At 28.9% G+C, this 15,200-nt stretch overlaps 2 protein-coding genes and 1 pseudogene across 2 annotated transcripts; 1 reads left to right on the top strand and 2 right to left on the bottom strand.

The window, feature by feature from the left end:
• Positions 1–418: 418 nt before the first annotated feature.
• On the top strand, positions 419–10,781 carry LOC145181446 (cysteine--tRNA ligase, cytoplasmic-like). The gene is made up of 23 exons (XM_090065636.1): positions 419–1,229; positions 1,394–1,553; positions 3,068–3,156; positions 3,265–3,361; positions 3,759–3,857; positions 3,993–4,058; positions 5,425–5,508; positions 6,324–6,374; positions 6,503–6,592; positions 6,713–6,801; positions 6,884–7,005; positions 7,315–7,421; positions 7,500–7,628; positions 7,798–7,905; positions 8,072–8,197; positions 8,318–8,415; positions 8,499–8,539; positions 8,728–8,945; positions 9,095–9,257; positions 9,917–9,987; positions 10,073–10,132; positions 10,431–10,514; positions 10,603–10,781. Coding segments are annotated over exons 1-23 (2,283 nt in total). The 5' UTR covers positions 419–1,227; the 3' UTR covers positions 10,732–10,781.
• A 187-nt stretch (positions 10,782–10,968) lies between these two features.
• LOC149883390 (uncharacterized) lies at positions 10,969–11,402 on the bottom strand (annotated as a pseudogene).
• A 32-nt stretch (positions 11,403–11,434) lies between these two features.
• On the bottom strand, positions 11,435–12,407 carry LOC149883391 (zinc finger BED domain-containing protein 4-like). The gene is made up of 2 exons (XM_090101069.1): positions 11,502–12,407; positions 11,435–11,452 (listed from the first exon to the last, which is right to left on the bottom strand). Exons 1-2 carry the CDS (start codon positions 12,405–12,407, stop codon positions 11,435–11,437), a joined length of 924 nt encoding a protein of 307 aa, XP_089957195.1.
• Between the last annotated feature and the right edge of the window lie 2,793 nt (positions 12,408–15,200).

Consider the following 15,200-nt stretch of genomic DNA (forward strand, 5'->3'; position numbering starts at 1 on the left):
GGTAAGAACAGTACTATGTTAAACTAACATTAAATATTTTTTTCACAACAAGATCAGAATTATAAATCCTTTAAATTAGTAGTATTTGTTATCTGCTCCTAGTACCGACTTCACCCATCAAAAATCATCTACAAAATGACAGCGGTACTCTGAAATGTTAAAGTAGACTTTTTCTACAGCCCTTTTCAACTTTCCTTTATAAAATAGTATTGTTTTCAATCGGTTAAGATGCACTATTTGCATTTGGGGAAGCTAAGTTTAATTTGTTGTTATACAACAACCCAGCGCATGAAAGGGTTAAACGATTTTTAAACGACATGGGGGCGGTAATAATTTTTAACTCTTGCATCATCCGAAAACCTTTCTAATTCTTGCATCACCTTTACGCTGCCGTGAAAATCGAAACCGAAATTTGTATACGTAAAATAATCTATCAGTGTCACTGTAACGTCAATTCTTAATTCAAAGTTTTTAGTTCAATATTTTTTACTTCAAAATGTACTTATGAAGCTTTTTTTTTTTTTAAAACTCTGCTAAGATTTTCTTTTAAGTATTTTTTCCAACATTTATGTGAGAAAATAATAGCTAAAAAAAAATCTTAGCAGAGTTTTAAAAAAGCGATGTAAATTAAAAAATTAAGTATTCTTCGATAGTTTATTGGGAAAAATAATATTACCATAATTATAATTATAAGAGTAAGCTATATGTATTACGATAGTATGGTAATTTCTGTATATGTATTTATATGTAAGTATGTATTTATCCTGTCTGAAAATTCTGTTATTTGTTGAAAATACTATGAATAGACTTTTTTTGGATTGCTATATAACTTCACAAATTCACCTTGAATGTACAACTGATAGTAAGAAACTAACAGACTGTAGTTACTTAAAACCCTATACAACCCTCTTATTGTGACACATTTTTAAAGATGTCTCCTGTAATTTGAAAAGCTTCAGGATATGAAGTGCTCAAAAATCTTTTTTCAGTTTGATTTTGAAAAATTTTTTTGGATACTTCATATCCTGAAGCTTCTACAGGCTGTTGCTGAGTCTCTTATGAACACATTATTTATCCTAGTCTCCAAATTCGTTGTTGTTAAAAATTTCAAATTGATTTTTATTGGGATTTCCAAATATATAAACACATATATGTACAAGGTGTTTATTATCTAGTTAATCTTTCTTATTTCAGGAAATGACAAATACTTAAACTGGAAATTCTTCTATGTAAGTATGAAGTGGATCAAAATATCTTATAACTTTTAAATGATAGAAGTTTTTTTTTGTATAAATAGAAAATAATGACTATGAGTTTAAATTCATATAATTATGAAATCAATATTAAGTATTTGTTTTAATTTTTTTTTATCTTATTAAATTTTTTTTTTTAGGTTATTTAAAAGTAATATTGCTTCTTACATATATAAATATTCTACACGGAGGATATTTTTCATAAATAAATTAAATATGCATTACTGGGAACAACCTAATGTGAAAGATCAAAATCATAAAGGTCAACTCCATCTTTACAATAGCCTTACTCGAGAAACAGTAAGGCTAATTTTATGAATAATATTTTGTATTTTTAAAATGTAATTATAATAAATTATATATTATAATTATCTAAATATATTTCACCACCAAAATTTAAAGAATTTCATTTAAGAGTAAAAGTTAATTCTTTTCAGTTGCTGAAAATTTTCAATAATAATTTTGAATATTGTTACATTCAAATGTAAGAATTTAAAATTTATTGTAATACTTCTACTTTTACACAATTGGATTTTAGGATCAGATCAGCCTTGAGAAATCATATAGTTTTATGAGATTTGACTTTATTGATTAAAATATTCCTATGTATGTAGAAGGTAAACTAATTGCTAGTTTATTTATACCATTAAAGCTGGTAAAGTCTTTTTTTGACAAGTGGTCAAAAATTTCACACCCAGTGTAGTGAAATAAAATTTTATTCTTTCAGGATTCTTTACCAGTAAGATTTTATACAATAAAATTTAATTACATAAAAATATGAATATACGTGAAAATATTGTCAAATTGTATGCATGATAAATTACACCATTTAAGCATTTATTTTTTTAAATTTATGGCAGGTTTATTCATGACATACAGTTAATTTTTTCTTAAAATGGTATTTTCCCTTTATTGTTCATCTACTTGTTATCTTGTTTCTTTCACACAAAAAACAAGAACCAATTTTTTCTAATGAACTTTGATAAACAACACAATAAAATTATTTAAAGTCTGTAAAATTCATTATGAGGCTCAGAAGTCTCTTCTCAATTTTCTCAGCCATCAACAAGTAGAACTTTGTCTAATAGTTCATTCTCAAAAAATGATTTGCTAAAGCAATTTTCACTGACCTAAATGAATCTGATGAAGAAAGTGCAGAGTTTGGTCCAGATATTTCCCCTTGCCTTTAAATCTTCAATTTACTAAAAAGAATAAAAAAATATATAAATAAAGCTTGATTTTTTTAGTCCTAGATAAAATCTAGCTATAAAAAGTTATTTGCTTGTAAGGTTTTTAACTAAGGCGCTTTTTGCTGATGTAATGACAGACTCACAAGTTATCTGCCTGGCTTGTTACTTGCTGAAAAAAAAAATTACTCATAACAAAGAATAAAACATTAAAATCTTTTATTTACTTTTTTTCTTCTCTGGCTTTTTTATGTTCTTTCCTTTTTTACAATTTTTTTTTTCACTAATTTCCACTTTGATATTTTTTTCTTCTGACATTTTATTATTCTGAAATCTTTCCATTTATTAATAATTTAACAGTTATTGAGTTTTTTTTATGGGTATAATTTTCCATTATGAATTCAGTATGAAAGACAGGGTATTTGTAAAAAGGCTATATTATACCATAAAGATTTAATTTAATTAGTTGCTTTTTTTTTAATTTAAAGCTGATTCAACTTTTCGTTCCTATTTATCATAAATTATTATTTAAACTATTTACTTTGACTTTTGTTACTTTTTTTCTTAAGTTTCCAAATTAACCTTTCAATTAATTGGTTTGCAATTAAGTTTGGTTCTTGATTTTAGAATCTCTTTGTTCCACAGTCTGGGAACAAAGTCACATGGTATAGTTGTGGTCCTACTGTTTATGATGCATCTCATATGGGACATGCCAGGTTAATCTTTTGATACATTTAAAATAAAATGCCTTTTCCTTCTTCAAATCTGATATTTTTTTTTAAAAAAAAGAGTTTTTTCTAAACGTTTTTTAATATTCTGTTCAGATCATACATCACATTTGATATTCTTCGTCGTGTAATGAGTGACTATTTTAACTATGATGTATTCTATGTCATGAATATAACTGATGTTGATGATAAGGTATTTCTGTTTTTAAATGATCTTTAGTTGATCTATTTTGTTAAAATTATAGTGCAGCAATTTGCATTTTAAAGCAAATTAGTTGTTCTGAGTTCAAAACACAGTTTTTAAAATAAGTATACTTTGATTGAGGTGTTTTTTTAACAATATATTTTTTTTTTTTTTATAAATTTTCAAGAATTAAAAACACTGAAATTTTTTGTAATTGTGCTCAGCAGAAGGCGGAGCAGGTGGATACATAAAATAATTTAGATTCATTTTCTGCTTTTAAATAAAAATATTTGATTTTTAAGCAGAAGCTTTATGAATTATGTACAATATTTATGAATGCATTCTGATGATTATTTGTATACTTATGAAAGTTAAGAAATGAAAGTACTGTTATCCTTTGATGCAGATAATTAATCGAGCTAGAAGAAATCATCTGATGAAACAATATAAAGAAAATAATCACTCTAATGAGAGGATTTTGGAAGATTTAGATGTTTCTTTAAAGGTTTGGTTCATTGTATTTCACTATTTTTCTTTCAATTAATTTGGTGAACCCTATTGGCCTCTCTCTCTTATGTGTTATAATTATGCAAAGCCGAAACAAGATTAGATTTCTTATTTTTATTTATTACTTTTTTAGAAATATAAGGAAAAACTTGTAAAAACAACAGACCATGATAAAATATTGATGATGTCAAGAATATTGGTAGGTTTTTATTACAGTGATTTTTTTTAACTATCATAAAATTTGCATAAAAAGAGTCAATTGATTTTTCTTCACTCTACAAAGGTGAAAAACCTTGTTTTACTTTTTAATATTTATAAAAGTTGTTGACAGAAGAGATTTTGTATTCTTTTTATTAGGATTTTTTTCTAAATTTCTGCTAAATGCTCTTCATAACTTTTTCCAGCTCTCCTGTACTTCCTCAGAGAGTAGTCCAATAGGAAAACACTTGATGCTAATAAATAATCAATTTATATACCCCAACAGGTATAGGATACCTATTTATTCATGCAGGAGAGCATATGCTGGTTTATAATTTAGGCTATTTAGAATGGGTTAAAAAAGTGAACTCAATCACAAACTTGAATTTATGAAGGAAATATTTTAAAATGCTTATCCCATAAATCTTTACAAATACTTTATGTAAGTTTAACTTCAAATTCTTTAGTGATTTATTAGTTATTATTTATTAGTTATTATATATAATCATTTATTAGTTAATTTTCTTATCAATAGTTAATTTGTTAATTTATAATTTCATCTATTCACATATTATCTCTCATATCTTCAATTTAAAGTTTGGTTTTGTTGTGTTCTAGTTGAGGTAGAATGAGCAAACTGCAGTACCAGCTAGAGCCATTCCTTGTATTGAAACTGAATCTGTCTTTATTTTAGTTTCAATTTTTAGTCTGCCATTAACTGATGTTTTTATCAAAACTAAGTTAGAAGTCATAATTTATTTTTAACCTGATAAATAAGTTAATGATATAACATTGCAGTTTGTTATTAAACAATGCGTTGTTTAAAGCTTTACTCAACGCCACAATTTTCACTAAGTGAGTATAAGTTTAGCATAGGAAGTAGCTGTGGCATTTTTCAAAAGAGTTAATAGTTTTAAACTTTTCAAGAAAATTTTTAAGCTGCTAAATACAAAATAAAATTATGAATGCTTTAAAGACAGCTTTTTTTTTTTTTTTTTTTTTCACATTATTTTCCTTGGATGCTACATTCAGCTAGAGTAACCCATAGTTAGCCATAATTTGTATAATAGTGAGTTTTGATTACATACAACAGGTTCTTACTTTATAATGCTGGTAAAATCCTATGAATATGCTAGTAATGCTAATGAAAGCAAATATATCCCTTTTACTCTTTTAAACAAGTGATGAACTTTTATTTTGGGCTTTTTTTGTACTTTTAATTTGCTTTATATTTCAGTATTTGACTTTAAACAGCAAACCTTTTGTAAATATAGTAAAAATTTTGTCACCTAGCAACCAGTCACCTCAATACAGCTTCTTTATTTCACAAATTAAATTTTCTTATTTTCATGTATTTTTTCCTTCAGGATTCAGTTGTTAGTTGTAAAGAGCTATTTAAGGAAACAATTTCTTCTAAAGCATCCGCAGAAGAATTAGAAAATTGCAAGCAGGTAATGATTTTGCTCTGCGAGTTTATGCTCCTATTGACCAAGATTTGAGTTTAAACTTTACCTGTACATTTTTGTATTATAATCTTGGGTGCAGTGCCTATATTTTTATCTGGCATCTGATGGAGACCTTTTTTAGGATGAACAATTTCAAAGCTCATTATTGTGTAGCTTAGTATTTAAACATTGCATCATCTTTTGACACTCGTGCTGTTTGTAGTTTTTTTTTTAATCTCAATAAAGAAGCTTTATACTCCAGTGTGTCGCTTTTTGGTTTGAACTCAAACACTTGCCAAGGTGTGACCAGGAGTGTCTATGTGTGACCATTGAGAAAAAAATACACAGAGATCAAAATATTATCCCTTTAGATTTGAGCAGGTTGAGAAGTCTTCTTTATCTTTTATTGGACCAGAATGAAATTGATTTCAGTTGATGGATATTAACTATTACAGATTGTAGGGCTTGTGAAATCTTGTAGCAAGAGTACCATCTGTTGACATGGGTGCTTCAATGTACAAAGAAATCTCTTATCGTGCTTTATTTTTTATTCAACAAAATAAATGTTTAATGTCAACAAGAAAAATGTTTATGCCAACTTGCTTAAGCAGGATTTTTTTAATTCTGATTTTTGAATTTGAACACCAAAACCCTTAGTTTAAAAGTATCAATGATTTTTTCTAGGTCGTATTATCCAACAGCAGCTTGTTTTTTAAATTTTCAAAGCATAATTTTTAACATAGGGGCAGATAATGCACTTTAGTTTGTCTATATTGTATATCTTTTATTATTGTATTTTGATTTCTTAGTATATTTAATAGGAACTCCTATCAAAGTCCTATGATCCACTATCTGAATGGCTCGATACTCAGGTAATATTAAAATACAACATACAAAATGCAGTTAATACTATTGCAAGTTTTCTTTATATTTCCCATAGAAACCTTTTCAAACTGATACTTTTATGGCATCTTTTATCATGTAAATTAAAATTTTGTAGTTTGGCAGTAATATTACTGAGCATTACATATTCAGTGAGTTGACACAATATTGGGAAAAAGAGTATCACGAAGATATGAAAGCATTAAATGTTAGTAATATTTTTTCATGTTATATATTTTCGTTTTTTTTTTTTTCTTATCTGCTTTGTATACAAAATAAACAACTTTGTGAACAGCTTTGTGTAACACAGACTATGTATTTTTTTTAGGTTCGTTCTGCTGATGTACTTACTCGCGTCAGTCAGTACATTCCAGAGATTATTGCTTATATTCAACGCATCATTGAAAATGGTTTTGGGCAAGTTTTTTTTTAACAATTCAAACCTTATTAATAACTTAAAATTTTTGTAGATAAGTTTTATGTTGATTTTTTTGTTTAGCTATGAGTCTGAAGGCTCAGTCTACTTTGACACTGTAAAATTTGGAAGTAGTGTTAAGCACAAGTATGCAAAATTGGTTCCAGAAGCAGTTGGTAACTTAGCAGCATTAGCAGATGGTGAAGGTATAATTTAGCACATTTTTAATTTACATTTAATCACTGATGTAGTTTATGAGCATAATAAATTTCATGTATTATTTTCCTAAGAAACAACCAGCTAAATTAAAAAATTGTTTAAAATTTGCCCAAAAGCTGAAACCAATTTTTCATTTAAAGTGAAATTAAAAGAATGATTGATATTTATGAGTCAGTTCTAATTTGTGTAATTTTTTTTTTTTTTTTTTTTTTTTTTTTAAGTTAAGTTAGGATTGTATGTTAAGCAGTCAATCTCTGAAATAATAAAATATGTCATATTTACATTTAAATAATCAGGTGAATTAACTCAAGTTGGCCCTAGTTCTAAAAAATCAGACAGAGACTTTGCACTTTGGAAATCAAGTAAAGTTGGTGAACCCTATTGGGCTTCACCATGGGGAAATGTGAGTATTAAAAGCATTAAGTTTTTTAGGTATTTTACTTTTGTTACATTAACCTAATGCATCGTGGGATTTGTTTAGGGTCGACCTGGCTGGCACATTGAATGCTCTGCAATGGCAAGTGATATTTTAGGAAGCTCCATAGATATTCACACTGGGGGTGTTGATCTAAAGTTTCCACATCACGATAATGAAATCGCTCAAGCAGAGGTATACTAGCATGATAAATATTCAGGTTCTAAAGTTGTAATACTTAAGGGGTTTCTAAAATATTTGTGGATTAAAATCAAAATGGTTGTTTGAAACTTAAAATGTTATTTTCCTTTTGTAAATACATTCCAATTTTTTCCAGCCTGTTTATGTTTTTTTCCTTTAAAAGGCGCATTTTGACTGTACCCAATGGATCAACTACTTTTTGCATGCTGGTCATTTAACAATTGAAGGTTGCAAAATGTCAAAATCACTGAAGAATTTTGTTACTGTAAAAGTACAGCCATCATTGTTTTTTTAATTACTTTACTGTTTATGATTTTTTCAACAGTGTATTAGTTGTATAAGACCAAGCATGTTTCTTGTATAGTAAAATAAGCAGTTATTTGAGCTTGTAAAAAAAATATGCTTCATCTTTTTCATAAAAAGTTTCATTTGTTTAGGAAGCATTGAAAAAAAATACATCAAGGCAAATTCGTCTTGCCTTTCTTCTTCACTCTTGGAGCTCTACTTTAGATTATAGTTCTAATGTTCTAAAAGAAGCAGAGCAGACAGAAAAGCTATTTGGAGTAAGTTTGTTTAAATTATTATTTTTATTGTTTAGATGTTTTTTTGCAGAAGATATTTCCTATTTGCTTTAATTTACTAATAAATGGTTTGTAAAAATTCTGAAGTGATCATTTTTTAAGGAATTCTTCTTAAATGTCAAAGACATCATACGTAAAAATGAAAACTTTTCAGCAAGTACACACAACTATGGAAACGAAGAAAAAACTCTTCAGAACAAGTAATCCTTTTTTATATTTGCTTTGTAGTTTGTCTTAAAAACTATATTGTCCTAATTAACAGAGCGTTTTTTTCTCTAAACAGCTTTATGGAGAAGAAAAGATTAATACATGAAGCACTATGTGGTTAGTTCTTTACAGAAATTTTTTTTTGTTAGAATGCTCTTGAGCAAAAATAAATTATTTGTTAAACACAAACTGTTTTTGGTAATTTTTTTTTTTTTTTTTTTTTCTAAACCATTTTATGAAAGTATTTAATAAGTTAAAATATTTCTCATAGCTAAGTTTTTTTCTTTTTTCTTTTTTGCGCTTAGACTCAATTAATACAGTGGCTGCAATTCATCAAATGCAATTACTAGTTAAGTTAACAAACATTTACATTGGGCAAGCAAGGCAGAATGACAAAGTACCTAATCACGCTGTGCTACGGAGCATTGCAAAATATTTAACTAAATTGTTGAAAATTTTTGGAGCTAATGATGGTGATCAAGAGATAGGATTTTCGTCTGCTGATGCTATAGGCGAGCTAAAGGTTTGAGAGATAAATTTGTAGAATATTAGATTGAAATAGAGCAACAGATTTTCTTATATGCTGGATCTCTGATTATATTTACTTGGTGTTACAATATTTTTATTATAAGGAGTTTTTTTGTAAACTGTTAAAACATGTCTTTTCAAAAGCGTGAAGAGATAGTGATGCCCTACGTAGAACTTATTGCTGATTTTCGCGAAGGCATAAGGAAAGTTGCTAGAGAGCATAAAATTACTGAGATATTAAAAATGTGCGATGATATCAGGGATAACAAACTTCCAGAACTTGGTGTTCAACTTGAGGACCATGAAGGTACCATTTTCTTGTTTATTTCTCAGTTTGCTGAAATGTTATTTAAAATTTTTGACCTTTTTTTTTTTTTTATTTTATTTTATCAAGGCCCCTCCCCACTCAATAGATATTTAAAAAATTGAATTTTTTTCGGTTTTAATTTTTAATTTTTACAAGAAAAATTACCTTGAAAGTTGAACATAAACTACTTTGATTAACACTGAAAGGAAAGGTGCACGATTAAAATAAATTCAAAATTTCAAAATTGAATATTTTGACACGTTTGTTAAAACGATTTTACGCTGTTCGTTTTTTGTTTTTTTTTAAGCTAAAAAGCGATTTCGTTTTTAATTGATTATTATTCAAGCAGAACAGCACGTAAATTTTGTGTTGTCAGATGGCGGTTATTATTATTAAGTTCTTTTTCGACAAAAATTTAAGTTGCTGTTCACAACTCAGCCGCCATCATGAGAGACTTCCCATTTCTATTTGTTAAGAACTCAGAATGTATCACTAAAACATAGTAACATAAAAATAGAAAATAAACAGAAAATATTTGGTTTTTGTGTAGGGCCACTTAATTTGATCATAGACAACTTTCAATAAAAATAGTTTTTGTTGTAAAGACGAAAGTTGGAGCAGTAACTTCCTTATGTTTCTCTAACATTTGTATAACTTAGGAACCAACTTACCTGTGGTTAAACTCGTCGACAAAGAGGTCCTACTGAAAGAACGGCAACAAAAATTAGATGTAGGTTTTAAATGGTTTTAACAAAAACGTTCTCGATTTTAACGAATGCAATTTCATTTTTGTGAATTTGTTTTTTTCTCTTCAGGAAATAGAGAAAAAACGAAACGAGAAAGAAGAAGCGAAGCGTAAACAAATGGAAGAAAAAGTAAGATCTTAAATTTGATGATTGCATTAAAAGGTTGTATTAAAAAGATGAGTGCGTCTGCGTGTCGATATACATACATACATACATACATACATACATACATACATACATACATACATACATACATACATACATACATACATACATACATACATACATACATACATACATACATACATACATACATACATACATACATGCATGCATGCATGCATGCATGCATGCATGCATGCATGCATGCATACATACATACATACATACATACATACATATATACATATATATACTTTCTCAATAGGCGATAAAAGAAGCCAAAGCAAAAGTTCCACCATCTGAAATGTTTAAATCAGAGAAAGACAAGTATTCTCAATTTGATGAGCAGGTACTTGTTTTATTTGTAGGAGACCTGTAAAGATATTAAATTATCGTTATTTAACGGATTTTCTATCGATGAGCTACTTTTATTTTAGGGTGTTCCTACTCACGATTTGAAAGGCGAAAAATTAAGCAGTTCTCAGCTGAAGAAGTTGAAGAAACTCTTCACCCAGCAAGAAAAACTGCATCAAAAGTATTTATTAGAAAACGTAACACAGTGTTAATTAGGACCTATTTTTAAAATATAACTTAATATTTATGTTAGCTAAGAAAATATTAAAATTGTGTTTGATTTGTTTGTATCCTTAGGAAAAAAAAGTGCCGATAGATTAAGTTAAAAAAAGAGTTTTAAATTGGAGAGACATTAACTTCATAGGTGTTTTTCATAGGTAGGGCGTCCAGAGCCCGATTGCTTTAACTGTCATGTTTTCCCAATTAATTTTATGCGGTCTCTCTACAATTTAAACTGGTAGTGGATCAGCGAGTCTATTTATTTCTGGTTCTGCCAGATACTGGCTTAGCTGAGTTTCAATGGTTGTTGGCAATTGTTGTTCAGGTGCTGACGTAGATTGAACAATTTCATCAATACATCGCCAAAGTAATGACGATGATGTTGAAGAACTATCCAGCCGGATTTTTTTTGCTGGAACTTCTTCAGTTTTGTTAATTTGCTGCTTAGCATGCTCAGATTGACTTTCATCTTGCATTGATACCCTCTGCACTGTAACTTTATTGAATGCAAGCAGAACCGCTACCTTTGCAGCTGTCAGTGTTGCCTGTGATGAAAAGAATTTAGTTTTAAATCGTGGATCAACCAACGTCGCCACTGTATAAAGAGGTTCCTCCTCAATGCCTTTAAACGCTCATCCAATGACTTAAGTAGTGTTGACTTCATAGTCTTTACACCTGCATCATTGCCTTCATTTTTTAATAGGTTCCGCAGAGCTGTTACAATAGGGATAACCAGTAATATATGTGCTGTTTCATAGCTAACTTCAAACGGAGCCAGCACACAAACTACATTCTCCGCCACAGACCACTGATATGCAGTTAGGCAATAAGTTCCATCAACTTCTGAACAGTAGACAGTTAATGCACGACGCTGTTCACATAGTCGGCGCAGCATGTAAAACGTTGAATTCCACCTTGTACTCACGTCTTGTATCAGCTGGTAGTCTGGTAAACAAAGTTCAGCCTGCAGCTCCTTGAACCAACCAGTCGCAGACGAAGAATGCCTAAAATGACTAACTAATTTCTTAGCAATACTTATTATATCTGATATTGCCCGCTGGTTGAGCAAGCCATCATGTACACATAACTGAATAGTATGTGCAAAGCACCCAAGGCTATCTATGTTGGCATCACGGAAACATTTCGATATGTTTGCCGCATTATCATGAAGTACGATATGATAGCGTCCAACGTCAATGTTCCATTTGTCAAGCATCTGCTGAAAGGCAGTCATCAGTGCAGGGGCAGTATGATGTCCAATGAATGGCTTACAATACAACACAAAGCTCATGTTTTCAAAGTGCTCTGTTAGCCAGTGGGCAGTTAAACCCATGAATGATTGCACAGTATTGCCTGATGTCCATGTATCAGTGGTAAATGACAGAAATGAAGAAGTTGCTGGATCTAGTATTACCAATAGTTGAGCACACACTTCATCGTTTATTTTAGGAATTAATCGCTCTGAAAAATATTTCCGTGATGGAACAGTGTACCGCCTCTCTAAAACTCTCATCAGTTCAACGAAGCCTGTCTTCTGAACAACCTGAATCGGTTCCATATCAGTTATAATCATCTTAGCAATGGCACAATGAATTCTAATTGATGAGCTGTTGTTGATATCCCATATTTTCATGCGTGCAACTTGTTCTGGAATTGTGTACTGAACCATGGCTTTACTGGTTGCGGCAGTTGCACCAGGCTTAGCATTTGACAGTGCTACAGTTTCAGCTTTCTTCTATGAGTCAGCAATTTTTATTTGCATTTCGTTGTATTCTTTAGGATGTTTTGAACGAAGATGTGTTATCATAGACGAAGTTGAAAACTTTTTAGGTTCACCAGCTTTACCACGTGACAAGATGCTGGGACACAGCAAGTACTGGCATTTTGAGCTGTCGCTATCCTTTAATTTTAAGGATTCCCAAACTGGGCTGCTTTTATCATTTTTTCCTTTGCCTGCCATCTAGTTAAAACAAATCTTATGAATGACTATACAATTTTTGCAAAGTAGTTGAATGTAATATCTCAACATAAATATAGCTAAACGTTAGAAAATTATTTATATTATATTCTTAATTATGTTTGAAATAAACAACTTTAAAAATTTGATATTTTGAATAAGCGTGAATGATTTGATTAATAAGCGAAAATAAAGTAACAAATTACTTCTAAAGATTGTTTATAGTAAATAAATTTTATATAAATTATCAAAGAAAATATTATATTATGTTAATAAGGTAGTTTTATTAATTAAATACTTTAAATAATTTAATTTTTAATTAAGTATGTATTTTTATAAATTTAAATCTTGCAGAAATATTTCAACGACTAATTTTTTCGAATTTCGAATTTTTTTTGCTCTGAAGTTATCAATTTTAATTGTCGAAATGAATGGAATCGATAACTTCAAAGGGGAAAAGGAATTGTAAAGAAATGTAAATACAGATACCTTTACAAACATGGAGTACATAGAATATAGAATTACTAAGAACATTGATTTGTATAAATAAAAGCAAAAAAGATGTAATAAATAACTGACCAAAATTCAGAAATCCGGCTAAAATGTGGCCGGGTTTCAAAACTTTTTGCCGGAGCCGGATTTAGGCCGGATTTGTAAAAATGGCCGGATTTCGGCCGGAGCCGGAATCCAGTACAGCCCTAGTTGTTACTAAATGAATCCACGAATAGGTTTGGATCAAGAATGCTTAGTACTTGTTGCATATGTTGAAGTGGTAGCAAGAGTAGTCATGATCGAATCCATTTCTTCAAATCATCGTAAAATTTTAATTTTAAAAAATGTAACGCTAAGTGTTACTATCTACCAATCATTTCCTTAGAAACATTTACCAATCAATTGATTGGTCACACAAACGAGAAACAGATACTTAAATGATAAGAAGTAAATGATAAGAATTTTTACTATTAATTTTATTCGTAAACTGTAATTATGTCGAATTTTATACATTAACGCTTGCTTCCATGAGCTTCTTTAGAAAAAGCATGCGAACAGTTCTCAGGTTTTCCTTGTCATCAGAATAAAAATAGTTGCGAAAACTAAATAGTAAATCAGTTTTAACTGGATTATATAGCAGAGTATAATTTTTAAAACTTTTAAGGTAGTAAACTGATTAAGAAGAACTTTAACAAATAAAGCTGTCAAAGAGATGCACATACTTGACGTGGTCGAGCATTACATATCCAAATGTTACCTTTTTTGGTAAAAATTAAAAAAAAAATTAATTATAAAGCTAACTTTGCTAGCTTCTTTAAATGGTTTACGTCACATGTCTTAAAACTTAAATATGCAAAGATATAAGCTTAAAACAAAATGGATGACATATTATGCGTTTTTTTCGCACTTACTGTGCACGGACAAAATGTACATGAAATGTTTGAGTATTTATAAAGACGTACTTAAAAAAGAACAGCAAGGTTCGATTCGCATTTGCAACGAGTTTTTCTTATATAAATAAACAAAAAAACAAAAAAAATGTCTCCGATTAGATTTTTGACGATTTTATCAAATTCAAATGTATGATTTATAAATTCTTGTTAGAGAAACATTAATTCCCTCAGGATACTTCGTTATTCAATTATCATTTCAGATCATACAGTTTTCCAATTTTTTGACTAAGCCAGATTAGCCGGGGTCGCTTTATTTTTAATATTTAAATATAAATAAAGTAAATATATATATATACATTTTTTTTTTACAAAAGTAGAAAAAGTTCTCCTCTATATTTGAATGAAATTTCTTTACTGTAAACAATATTTGTAAATTATTAAAATAAAGTTTGCTTTTAGATAGCGCTTTCATTTTATAATTAATCACATGTTTGTAAGCTTCTGCGCATCTACACACGAGTAAAAAATTTATTAAACATTCAACGTTTTCATGCGTTCTTTTTTCAACAAAAATATAAAATGCGCCCCTCCCCATTCCCCACCCCTTTTTTTTAAATTTATATATATATATATATATATATATATATATATATATATATATATATATATATATATATATTAAATTTAAAGAATAGTAAAAAAAGATTTTACTGCAATTTACCTATAAATATAATATTTATACGTAAATTGTAGTAAAATCTTTCACTAAATAAATTTTACATTTCAATTTTTAAAGAAATAAAACCGTTTTAAAAACAAAGGTATAATTTTAATATTGGACTAATTTTTTTTTTTTTTAAACTGTTTTTAAACAAAAATATTTCTCGAAGTGTGGGGAGCATCCATACTAAAAATTCCTGTGAAAGAGGTTTTGCAATTTTAAAAATAAAAATCGAAGCAAATTGAAAGAAAAAAGTACTAAATTTTTAACAAAGAAAACGTTTTAACAAAAAAATTTTTATTAACTGCAAAAACAAATTAAAATCAATTTTTGCAGAACCAAACGCTTTTAATAAATAGAGAATGAGCAATTGATGACCTTCATTGAATCCGAACTAAA

The sequence above is a fragment of the Hydra viridissima genome, unplaced genomic scaffold, assembly GCF_058129835.1.
Source record: "Hydra viridissima isolate aposymbiotic clone 2 unplaced genomic scaffold, HvirCarnegie_v1 scaffold_10, whole genome shotgun sequence".
Lineage (NCBI taxonomy): Eukaryota > Metazoa > Cnidaria > Hydrozoa > Anthoathecata > Hydridae > Hydra > Hydra viridissima.

Coding starts and splice junctions, on each gene's coding strand:
- LOC149883391 (XM_090101069.1), bottom strand. CDS start 12,407: ATGGTTCAGTACACAATTCCAGAACAAGTTGCACGCATGAAAATATGG.
- LOC145181446 (XM_090065636.1), top strand. Junction 9,988..10,072: donor AACGGCAACAAAAATTAGAT/GTAGGTTTTAAA, acceptor TTTTCTCTTCAG/GAAATAGAGAAAAAACGAAA. Junction 10,515..10,602: donor ATTCTCAATTTGATGAGCAG/GTACTTGTTTTA, acceptor CTTTTATTTTAG/GGTGTTCCTACTCACGATTT.